Source organism: Cynocephalus volans, chromosome 2 (assembly GCF_027409185.1).
Source record: "Cynocephalus volans isolate mCynVol1 chromosome 2, mCynVol1.pri, whole genome shotgun sequence".
Taxonomy (NCBI): domain Eukaryota; kingdom Metazoa; phylum Chordata; class Mammalia; order Dermoptera; family Cynocephalidae; genus Cynocephalus; species Cynocephalus volans.
In genome coordinates, this window is record NC_084461.1 from 196,840,490 (window position 1) to 196,853,167 (window position 12,678).

The following is a 12,678-nucleotide window of genomic DNA, read 5'->3' on the forward strand; positions in this document are numbered from 1 at the left end:
AAGAACACAACACCACCTGAGGTCTTGCCAAAAGGACTGAATCTGAGTCTGATCATGCCTCGAGATCCAGTGGGCAATTTGCAGGAAATCCAGGAGCAGATGCACGTGTTGAGCTGTACCATGAATATGCAATCAGCAAAATCCAGACTGGGAAATTCTACAGGTCAAATGGCTTGGGATCTTCAACAGATCAATTACAAGAAAAAGAAAAGGGTGGAGGAAGAACTTGTAAATTAAAAGAGACTTAAAAAGCATCAAGTTAAATAAAAATGGGCCTAAGTGATAGTGTCTAGGAATGTGCACTTGGGTGAAAAAAAAAACACAAAAAACACAGGGAATTATGACTATAAAAATCAGGATAGGGCCGGCCCGTGGCTCACTCAGGAGAGTGCGGTGCTGATAACACCAAGGCCCCGGGTTCGGATCCCATATAGGGATGGCAGGTTCGCTCACTGGCTGAACGTGGTGCTGACAACACCAAGTCAAGGGTTAAGATCCCCTTACCGATCCTGTTTTAAAAAAAAAAAGAAAAAAAAAATCAGGATAGCAGTTGCTTTTAGAGAGAAGGAGGGAGAGGGTTGTGATTGGGGGGGAGGTGCAGAGGGGGTTTTTTGGGGTGTTTGCAAAGTTCTATTTCATCAGGATGTTGATTTGAAGGGTGTTTGCCTTCTAATAATTCACCAAGTTGTACATTTGTTCTGTGTGGTTTTCTATTCATCTTATTTTACAATAAAAAGGCTAAAAAAAACAAGTGTGGATTTAAGAGCCAGCTATTTAGGTTCAAATTCCAGCTCTGTCACTTATAAGCTGTGTCATCTTGGGTCAATTATAAGACCTTTTGCATCTCAGTTTCCTTATTTGTAAAATGGAGATGAAGTTATAAGGTTGTTCTAAAGATTAAACAAGTGGGTATACATGATACCAATGCAGTAAGCACTATAAAATTTTTTGCTATTATTATTGTTGTTGTTTGTTTGGAAAAACAAAACACAAACTATTTGTTTTTCTTCTACTTTTACTCAACAACAATCATCAACACAGAAGACTGACTTCTATAACCAAATGTATGGAAATTTCTACTCACTGGCAAGCAAGCCAGCAATTCTTCAACCGATACCAGCTGGGTATCCTCCAATTTAACTCTGAAACTATCTACCTGAAGATAGCGTCAGATCCCACAGGCTGAGGGCTCAGTCCCCAAAACTGCCCCCTCTTTCAGATGTCAGTTGTAAGCCCAGGCCTTTGGAAATTCTGTCTGACCAGCTATAAATTGGGGTTCCCATGACCCCCTCCTTGGGTTTGATTAATTTACTAAAGCAGCTTACAGAACTCAGGAAAACACTTATGTTTACTGGTTTATTATAAAGGATATTACAAAGGATACAGATGAGGCAATGCATAGGGCAAGGTATGGGGAAGGGGCAGAGAGCTTCCATGTCCTACCTGGGTGTGCTGCCCTCCAGGAAGCTCCACGTGTTCAGCTATCTGGAAGCTCCCTGAACCCTGTGTTCTTGGGTTTTTATGGAAGATTCATTATGTAGGCCTGACTGAATCATGAACAAGCATGTAGAAATGTGATTGGACAAAAAGGGTGTGATCTAACACTAACAGTTTGGGTGGGGAAACCCACAAGGTCTGTCTGTTCAGGTTCTTCTTGGCCTGTCTGTGCAGCATTCCTTTCTCCAGATATGGGACAGGGTCTCTCCTGAAGTGGGGGTCTTATTTCCTATAATCAGACAAGGTAGGTCAGAGAATTTCCTGCCTCAGGGAGAAAAAGGAGCAGGTGAAAGGAGGGCAGGAGAAGATCAGAGAGTAGCATGAGCCAGGAACCGTGGATGAAAACCAATACATAAGTATCATGATGTCACATTATTATTTCCCGGTTGCCCACCACTCTCCCCCAATTGTCCTCATGCCTCAGTGATTTCTTCTCAAAGAAAGGAGAAGGGAAAGTCAGGCAAGGTATTCTTTAATGGTGTGGGGGAACCTCTCAGTGACAGTGACAAGATAATCACAGCTTAAGTCTGGGATCTGGCTCTGTGACTAAGGAGTGGCTATCCACAGCATGGTCCTGCAAGGTGGCTCTGATTCTGTTATTGTGCCTGTGGCTCAGGTTGCAGGGCTGGAATATCTCTTTACCCCCTTGGAGGTATCTGCCACCCGTCCTCCTCTCCAGCTGATGCCTGTCTTTGCTAGAGAGAGTACAAATGGTCCAAGTTCATGACTGAGGCATGGGCTTTGTTGTTAACAAGGACATGAGTTTTGACCCCAGCTCTGCCACTTAAGGGAGTTAACACTTAAGGGATGTGTGTGTATAGGATATATGTGTTAAGGGAGTCCCTCTTACTCTTTGATCCTCATTATCTATTATTCATAATTGCACCCACCTAGTGGAGTGTTTGTGATGATATAACCTGTGTATAATGCTTAGTGGAGGGCATGGCTCAGGGGCTTCACACATGCCATTCCCTCTGCCTGGAATGCTTTTCCTTGCACTTTTTGTATAAGCTGGATCCTTTTCATTTCTTGAGCCTGGGCTTACATCTCTCCTTCTTGGCTTGCCTATTGAAGGAAGGAAGTCACTACCACAGCTCATTTATATTCTTCAGAGCATATATGAAATTTATGGCCTGACGTATTTATTATATTATATTAAATTATAATACAGTTTTATCTGCTTATTGTTTGATGTCCCCTGCCCTTCACTAGAACGTAAGCTCCACGTTGGTGGAGACCATTTCTATCTTTTTCACTGCAGTAGTTCCAGTGTTTAGTAGGCACTCAGCAATCATTTATTGAATAAATGAACAAAATCCATGAATATGTAAATATCGCGAAGGCCCACAGCAGGTGTTGACGTGATGTGATTTCTGCCCAGTGCTCTGAATGTCAAAGTGAAGAAATTCAATGAAGCGCAGGTAAACAGGGGGAGTAACTATGACTCTCTTAAGGTAGCCAAATGCCTTGTCATCTAATTAGTGATGCGCATGAATGCATGAACGAGACTCCCACTGTCCCTACCTACTTTCCAGCAAAACCACAGCCAAGGGAACGGGCTTGGTGGAATCAGCAGGGAAAGAAGACCCTGTTGAACTTGACTGTAGTCTGGCATGGTGAAGAGACATATGAGGTATAGAGTAAGTGGGAGGCCCCTGGCTCCCTTCCCCATTTACCAGTAGTCTTATTTTTTGACTGACCTAGTGAGGTGGGAGTGGGGGTGGAGATGAGTCCTGAGGGGCTCTCGTGAGAAGAAGTGAAGAAAATTTGCAAGAAGAAATTGATGCCTTGGAATCCAGAGTGGAATCCATTCAGCGGGTGTTCGCAGATTTGAAAGTTCAGTTACATGCAGAATCTGGGAGCAACATAAACCTTGAAGTTCATGAAAGTTAAACATTTTATAATACTTTTAATATTTGTTTAATAAACTTGAATATTGTTTAACCAACCAAACAAAATATATAAATAAATATATTTATTCGGTTCTCTATCATCTGTCTTCCTTGACTGGCTTGTGAGAGTACAAGGGCAGGAATTTTGTCTGGCTTGTTCTCTACTGTCTCCTGAACCCTTGCACTAGCTGGGTGCATACTTACTTCTCAGTAAATACTGGTCACATGGATGTGAGGCTGGGGGTGGGGAGGGTGACAATCATTTGTGACCACTGTCCTCAGATGCAAGAGGAGCTCCAGGCCCCATCCGTGATGGCTCTCCAGGCCTCAGGTCTTCCTTTGCTCCAATGCAGGGTCTTTTTACTTATTTCCTTGCACTGCAGGGGCCTCAAAGTTGCAGACAGGGCCATGGAATGGGAAAAAAGACAAAGGATTGGGAGACTCAGATTCTAGTCTTTGATCAATCATTTACAGTCATTGGGACATTGAACCAAATGCAGGTGCCTCTGTAAGACCCGTGCACTAAGCACAAATCCCACACGTCAGGGGTGGCTCACTTCACAAAGACCACAAGACGAGAGACACTGCAATCAGGCAAGAGGTATTTTATTTTCCAGCTAGCTGGGGCGCTTTGCCTTTCGGTAAAGCGGCCTAGAGCTCTTTGATATTAGAGTTTTTATACACTTCCCTTGGACAGAGGCTTTCATGACAGGGTCAGCTGTTAATTAGCTGAAGCGCCTTAAGATTTATGGTCTGGCTCAACAGGCTAGCACCCCGATAAGGGACAGGCACATTTTTTCAATCTTCCCTGGGCTCTGCCAGGTGTCCTGAGGATAAGAGGGCTGGTTAGTTCTTGGGACCGGCTCTGGCTGCCTTGACCTCTGCTTGACCTCTTAAAGGCTGCTTCACTTAAAATACCTTTAGATATGTTTCCCCGTTTTTAGTAAGTGCTTACAGGAACAATTTGTGCAGGTTAAAGTTATACTTTTATATTATAATTTGTGCAGGTTAAAGTTATACAGGCAAATAGTGTAGGTTAAAGTTACGCTTTTCTATTACACCTCAGTTTCCTCATCTGTTCAAAGAGAGATAATAATCTAAACAATTACAACAAAAACGACAATAATGTATCTGCTGAGCAGGGTTTTAGTGATCAGATCAGGTAATAGACATGAAAGCCTAATGTGGGTTGAAAAGTCCCATGCACATTTGTGTTGTCACTATTACAAGTAGCTATAATTTTTTTTATTATGATTTATTTTATTTAATAATCTATGAAGTTTGCAGCCATCAGCAGTTCCAGTACAATTTCAGGTGCAATTGGAAATTCAGGAATCTCAGTGGAGCTGTTAATGTAGCGAAACTTGTAGGTAAAATACATGCATACTTTTGATAGCACATGTGAAGGGATCTCTCTAAAATTAATCTCATTGGTTTTGTTCTCAGCAAACTGGCCTGGACCACTCAACATGGCTTTTATCGTTCCTAATGTTAGTCCATGTTCTCTTTTCATGATAAATTCATGACCATCAGAAGATATCAATTTGACATACGTGGCATCAGGGGCTTCATGGCCACCACAGGTTTTCTCCTCTCCATCCATTATGTTCTTATGAAATTCTACTTTGCTTCCACAGGAACTTTAGTAGTTTCCTGGTGAGGCGGGGATGCAGAGCCTGTTGTCCACTTCCATCTGGAGGAAATGCGTATGCCCCCTTCCCTTCAATTTTTTTTGTTTTGTTTTGTTTTGTTTTGTTGCCAGCTGGCTGTTTCAGGGCTTAAACCCTGGACCTTGGTGTTATCAGCACCATGCTCTAACCAACTAAACTAACCAGCCAGCCCAATAGCTACAAATTCTTTCTTTTTAATTGTATGTATTTAAGGTATACAACATGGTGTTTTGATACCAAAGCTAAAAATTCTTAAAACAGCCACTGAGTGCCAAATCCTAGGGTGAAACCAGAATTCTGCAGAGGGACTACTGAGTGTCTCTCAACATCTATTCTCCCTGTCTTCCTTAGTAATAACCCCCTTGATTTCTGTGACATTTAGAATCAGTAGTACATTTTCAGCCTCCCTTGCAGCTAGGTGTGTGCCCATGTTCTAGCCAATGCAATAGAAGCAAGTGTGTGTAACTTCTAGGAAATGTCCTCCTTAAAGGGAGGAACCTGGCTTTCTTTGCCTTCCGTCCTACTTCTTGCTGGCTGGAATGTGGCTTTGGTGCCTGGAGCTTTAGCAGCTATCTTGGACCGTGAGGAAGAAGTCAGTGTTGAGGACGGTGGAACAACGAAAGGAAGGAGCCTAGATTCCTGACACCTTCCAGAAGCCAACCTAAAAGCTCCAGAGTGCTTTGTTACAAGAGAGAAAGAAAAGACTTCTGTGTCATTTAAGCTGTTGTTACTTTGAATCTTTCCAGCACTTGCAACCAAACTTAAATATAACTAAATTATTCTCCAAAAAGGAGGCATTCACGCAGGCTAGATGAATTTTATTTTTAATCAGAAAACATTTGTATAACACTTACCAGCTATGTGTCAGGCATTCCATTAAACCCTTTGCAAATATTAACTTGTTAATTCTCATAATACCTCTATGAGATAGAAACCACTATTATCCCCTTCATATAAGTAAGTCTTGGAAACTCCATGTTCCTGCCTCTGTTCACTCTTTCATTCAACAACCATACACTGAGCACCTACTATATGCCAGTTTCTCTGCTGGATGTTAGGGATATAGGGACAAAAAGGACAGATTTGCCCCTTGGTGTCATACAGCTTACTGTCTAAGCTATGCCATCTAATATGGTAGCCACAAACCTAGACCCATGTGGCTATTTAAGTTTAATGTAATTAAAATTAAATGAAAATTTAGTTCCCCAGACATACCAACCACACTTTATGACTTCAATAGCCACATGTGGCCAGAGGCTTTGTACTGGATGGTGCAGGTATAATACATTTCCATCATGGCAGAAGTTCTGATCTAGAGGAACAGCTGACAAGTAAACTGGCCACTTACATATATTCCAGTGTGCAAGTATTGGCTGTAATATTCCTTCTTGCTGCTTCTCTAATTTTCCCAGCTTTAGTGAAGAGACTGGAAAGAATAAAGCAGTTGTTTTATTTATTTATGTGTCATTGCTGGGTATATATTAAGTCCTTTTTATTCATCATCTCCCTCCATCTTTACAAGCACCTCACTTTGCAGGTGAGGAAATTCAGTTTCAGAGAGGGGAAGTGACTCACCAGGCTTACATTTACAGTAGATAATAAAGACTGTCCTGGTGTGTCTGACTCCAACAAATTGTGTCCTTAACACAATAAAAAGAGTCAGGGAGATGATAATAAAAACAGCTAACATATATAGAATGCTTACAATGCTGTATAAGTGCTCTCCCAAAGTTTATCTTTTTTTTTTTCATGGCGGCTAGCTGGTATAAGATCTGAACCCTGACCAGGGCATTACAACATCAAAGTTTGTCTTATATTATCCTCATCCCAACCCTAAGAGGCTAAAGGTTAGCATCATTCGCAGGTGAGAAAAACGAAGTGCAAAAGGGAAGTGACTTACCCAAGGCCACCCAGATGGGAAGGTGTTTGCTTTTTCTGTTCTTGTCCTCAGCCATGCTAGGCCTGGCTGGCTTCTTCCCTGTGACTCATATCCTCCTGGGGGAAGTAAAGACATGCCAAGTTGCTTTTCTCTCGTGAAGTTGGAGACCCAGCCAGGTTTCTCAGTTCATGTTGCCCACTGGGGGCAAGGACCAGGAGATACCACGGGCTGGCTTTCTGCCTCTCTGGGTGGCTCTGATCCCCCTGTGGTCTAATCCCAGAGGCCCAAGGCAAGGAAACTTGATTTTGGGACCAGACCACCCACCTCAGAGTCCAAGGGCTGGCAGGGCTGGCCAAGCAGAAGGCAGGGCTGGCTCCCACCCCTTCTCTGATTTACCTTTTGAACTTGTATTGTGAGCTTATCTTTAAGGGGGGAAAATATCCCATAAACTTAAAATAGGCAAGAATTAATTAATAGCATGTTTTGTTCTTCTGATCCTTATCTGTACAGGAAGACACACCCCTTTTCAGTTTTGTGGGTCAAGGTGAAATTGCCTCTGGGGGCTCACAAACAGCTGCTCCATCTTCCATTTTTGAACTCTGGCTCCCTTTAGCTTTTCCCTTCCATGGGTGGAAGGGTTTTTTTCAAAGTCCTTAGCCTGGGCACTTCACCAAGGCCTTTTCTGTTTATCAGATTGCCAGTACTGAATGTTATAATTATTTCTTCATACGTGATTATTAGCTACTGTGCATTGAGGACCTTCTATTGGCCAGGTACTCTGTTAAAGGCTCCTAACAGCCCTATGTGGTGGGTCTTCTGGTTATATCCATTTTGCAGATGAGGACAGAGTCCCAGACAGGAGAAATGAGTTTCCAAAGCCCACACAGCTCTAAGAAGTGGAGCTTGGCTTTGAGTCCGTGTCTCTATGCCTCCAAACAGCCATGACTATTATTTATTTAGTACTTAGCTATACACTCAATGATCCCACAATGCTAGTTTTTAAAAACACATCCATCTTATTTTCTTGTTTAAAAGATATCTTTTCATCTCCCACAATCCTACAAGAATGATGTACAATTATTCTTTCCATTTCACAGATGAGGAAACTGAAGCTCAGAGAGGTGAACTCATTTACCCAAAGTCACACAGTGATAAGTGGTGCAGCTGTGATTTGCATCAAACTGTGTCTGAAAGGTAGCCAGGCTCAGAGAAAAGTAGTAGATGAAAAGCGAAAAAACTGGATTTTGGCTTCTCATTGTGTGGTTTTGGGCAAATCATTTAACTGTTCTGAGCTTTAGCTTTTCATCTGCAAAATGGGGACACTACCTACTTTTCTAACTTCTTCAGGTGGTTATGAAAATCAATAGTGGGAACGATTGGTTATTGAGAATCTGCTCTGTCAGGACCTGAGTTTACATGCCTTATCTCAGTTTTAGATGGAATCATGGTCAATTTTATCTTTTTCTTTTTTTTTTTTTTTGGTGGATGGCTAGTGTGGGGATCTGAACATTTGACCTTGGTATTATAATATTGCACTCTAACCAAGTGAATTGGCCAGCCCAAATTTTATCTTTTAAAAATTCTCCTCCATTTGTCTGCATTTTCTACAAAAAAGTGTCTTTCTTTTATAAACAGAAAAAAATAATTGATGTCCATTTAAAAACTATCTCATTTAGTCCTTACAAAATGTGAAGTGGACCATCTCATTTGCATTTCAGGAGAGACAAGACTCAGAGAAAGGGTGTGACAAGGCTGGGAGGCCATTGAGAAAGGAACTGAACCTACTCCTGTTTGACCCCAAAATTGCAGTTTCGGTCACTTCATGAAGGGCAAGTCCTCCATCCTGGCAGGAAGGATTTGAAGAAATTTTTGCATAAAACCAGCCTGAATTGTAGGAGTGGCAATGCAGCCACTCAATGTCCTTGGGTTCTCAGACGGGGATGACCTTCCTCAGCAGGCAGGAGAAATGAGAGGCTGGAGCCCAAAGTGTATAGAGAAATGGCCTGGGCCCAAGGTCACCTGGGGCCTGACACCCTTCTCAGCTTTCCCAGGGCTCAGACTCCCTGCCATCTGGATAGCCAGTCCTGAGAGTAGGCCTGGGGCTATTTGGGGACCCCTCTAGGTCAGCACTTTTGGATATAATCCTGTTCCTGGGCCAGGACCTCTAGTCTGACTTGGCAGCTGGGACCCTAACCCTTTTGTTTTCCGCCCCCACCCCCATCCCAGGCCTGGGTCTTGCTCCTGATACCCCCTCAGAAGAAATTTGACTCTTCCATCCCAGTCATGCCTTGTGCCTAGGAGACTGCCCCTGAGCCAGACTCTCTCAGATAAGATCCCGGTTCTGTAGGCAGCAATTTCTGCTTGCAGGAGTAGTGCCTGCCCTATGAAAATTGCTGGCCCCTATCCCTCTGGGCTTCACTTTCTTTTGTTATAAAATGGGTATAGTGAGTTATGTAGCTTTCATATGGTGTGAGAATCTCATAAGAAAAGAGAAGGGCTTGGTGAACTGAGGGGCACAACAATTCTGTCAGGAAATCCCCTGTTAAATGGCACCACAAATTACACTAGCCCTTGGCAACTGAGTACAATCTACAGAAGAAATTGTCACCCTCAAAGGGCACAGGGTCCTTCAGAAGAAAGGAGTTTTAAGAGGCTAACTCAGTGATTTTGTCAAGAGCTTTGGGGACATTTCTAAAAGCATACATCTAGCAACCTTTTATATATAATACAAGGTGAGTGTACAAGTTGCAGAAAGCAAGAACTCAGGAGACCTTTTTTTTCTTTCTTTTCTTATTTTTATTTTTGTTGAAACATAAAAGCATGACATCCAATCAGGAGATCTTTTCATTCCAGGATAGCAAATAGTTGAGTGCTTGGCTTGTGCCAGGCACTATTCTGTCAAAAATAAAATCAGATCAAGCTAAAATTTTGAGTTTATTGTGCATACAAAAGAACAGTCCATGAACCGGGAGACTGCAAATCGAGATTGGCAAGAAATCACAATTTACAGCAGTTATAGCACAGTTTATAAAGCATAAAGGAGGAAGTATTTTGACCTTTTTCATGATTGTCTGTCATATATTCTTTCTAAGGCGAACAGAGCAGTTTCAACTAATTTGTCTGTAGCTGATTGGTTTAATTCCATTGAATCATACTAATAAAGACAAAAAAATATATGTTTGTGTGTTTTAGAGTTAGCATTTTGGGGAAATCAGGATGGCTTATGTTTTGGTTTTGTGGCTATGGCTAGTTGGTCTTGGGGTATCTATTTTTTTTGTACAATAAAGTTTAATCACAGTTATAAAAATACGGCGTTGGGTTTGCACTGTTAATACATGCACGATCCAGCCCAACAGGAAGGGTCCACCCCCTACCATCCTGGTCTGGCTGAGCCACAGCCTCCAGACACCAGGGTGGGAGGGTGACCCATAGGGTCTGGCAGGAACAGAAGACAAAGCAGGATTTCAGGCACAGAGTCTCCAGGGCTGGGGGAGAAGGCCCTCCCCAGAGGAGAACATGGCCACTGTCCTGAGAGACCCCTAAACTGAGGAAGGGTGCACACGGGACACAAAGGGAAGTCTCTTGGGGTATCTAAACGTGGTTTTCATTTTTTAAAATTTATTTATATATATAGTTATTTAACAACTCTAATGACTTTATTATGTGCATTGACACCTTCTCCTCTTCTTCCTCTGGTTGTATTGCCTTCTTTAATCCTCACATCTAACCTTTGAAATAGGAACTATTATCACTTCTATCACACAACCGAGGAAACTGAAACTTAGAGAAGTTTATCCCTTGCCAAAGGCCACACGGGGGCTAGATGGTGGAGACAGTCATGAAACCCAGTCAGCCTGCCTCAGATCCCATGCTCAGCTTGCCTTCAGCATCTCTGAATTTTATTTTACTTTTTATTTTTTCTCTCTTTTTCTTTCTTTTCTTTTCTTCTTCAGAATTTATGTTTTATTGCAGAGACAGCCTAATCCAGCAGCCGAATCTCCTCCAAAAGGGGATATAAGGGTGGTCCTACCAGGAGTGGAATCTGAAGAGCCCAGCAGGGGGCTAGCCAGGTACTTTGTTCATTTCCTGGGGTGAGCAACGATCTGGGGGACTGAGAGAAGGCTTAAGGTCAGCCTTTTGAGGCCTCCCCAAAGGTTTAATCTATTTTTGTGATTGTTTCTCTTGGACTAGTCTGCCTTGAGGATAAAATAAACATAAGCTCCTGGAGGCCGAAGGCACGAACATAGGCTCTTCAGGCTGACTACCTGAGACGGGGGAAGCCTCACCATCTCTATTTTTTTTTGTTTTGGAAGCAGCCCATAAGGGGATCCGAACCTTTAACCTTGGTGTTATCAGCAGTAGCCTCTCCCAAGTTAGTTAACCAGCAAGCCCTCTCATCACCTCTTTGTGCCTGTTTCCTATTTGTATCATGCCCCTGCCCTGAGAGCTATACAAGCCTCTGCGTTGTCAGTTTCCTCCAAAGATGACAATTCTCAGAGAAAGGAGAGTGGAATTAGAGCCCCAGTGTGAGGCCCCAGACATGCGTCAGGAAGGGAAACATGTCTACAGGAGGAAGCAAGGCCACATACCTGCAAAATAGGGGGAAAAAAGTGAGACTAGGAAGGAACACCTCCAAAAGTTACCCCTGTGAGGTCTGACCTTGGGAACCGGGGAAGGAATTCTAGTGCATTTAATTCTTCCACTGATATTCTCCATTTTGGCACCCTGTTTTGCTCTTTTATAGCATGTATCACTGCTTTAACTACTATAAATAATTAATTGGGTCATGGGTTGTTCAAAGTCTATGATTCTCATGCAGAGCCCCAGGTGTGTTTCTGTTCACTGTAGCACAAAGCTCATTGTTTACAATGTAGGAGGTAGGGTTGTCAGATAAAATGCAAGAAGTCCAGTTATGTTTGAATTTTAGAGAAAAAATGAATTATTTCTTAGTATAAGTATGTCCCATTTGTTCATCTGAAATTCAAATTTAACTGGGCTTCCCATATTTTATCTGCTAAATCTGACAACCCTAGTAGTAGAGGCTCCGTGTTTGTGGAACAAAGGGATAAACGGTTGTTTTTTTTTTTTGCCTTGATTCTGCCCTAAACATTGGTGCGACCATTTGGCAACACTCAGACTCAATGGGCCTCAGTTTCCCCATCCCCCAAATGGGATTTTGGGCAGCGACCGAAGCGCAGCGTCACCAACGTGATAGTGCTGGGTGACCTGCCAAAGAGCAGGGAGAGAGCTCAGGTCGTGCCTATGACAGATAGCCCAGACTCCCAGACTGGGTACCGCCGGCGGCTATCCTCGCCTGGGCCGAGGAAGCCCCGGCCCCGCCCCTCGCCCCTCCCTCGCCCCGCCCCTCCCTCGCCCCTCCACTGTAGAGGCCCGCCAGAGGCTGTCGCCATGGAGACGCGGGCAGCCTGGAGCCCCTCCCTCAGAAGGCCACGAGTTTCCGCTGCGTTGGAGCTTTCTGATTGGACGGGCGGTTTGGACGCTACCACCCGCTCCGAGATCAGTAAAGGGTGAGGGCGGGGCCTTATCCTCGTGGGACTCGTGCCCTGGAGACTTGTGCATGTGGCCTCACTGGGAAAGGATGGTTTCTCCTCCTCACGCGGGGAAAAGGACTGAGTCTGTTCGGTCGGGAGAGTGTTCATTGCTTTTTCTACTAGAGCTTATGCTCGTGTCTGTCTCAGAGAAAGGAAGAGAGGGCGGGAAAGTCAGCAACGCCCCCTCC

The 12,678-nt window shown here is 43.5% G+C and overlaps 1 protein-coding gene across 1 annotated transcript; it reads right to left on the minus strand.

The window, feature by feature from the left end:
• Nucleotides 1-4,653: 4,653 nt before the first annotated feature.
• LOC134370735 (elongin-C-like) lies at nucleotides 4,654-5,039 on the minus strand. The gene has a single exon (XM_063087735.1). It carries the CDS (start codon nucleotides 4,990-4,992, stop codon nucleotides 4,654-4,656), a length of 339 nt encoding a protein of 112 aa, XP_062943805.1. The 5' UTR covers nucleotides 4,993-5,039.
• Nucleotides 5,040-12,678: the final 7,639 nt, after the last annotated feature.

What these genes read in the sequence shown, in the direction of transcription:
- LOC134370735 (XM_063087735.1), bottom strand. Translation starts at nt 4,992, where the DNA reads ATGGATGGAGAGGAGAAAACCTGTGGTGGCCATGAAGCCCCTGATGCC.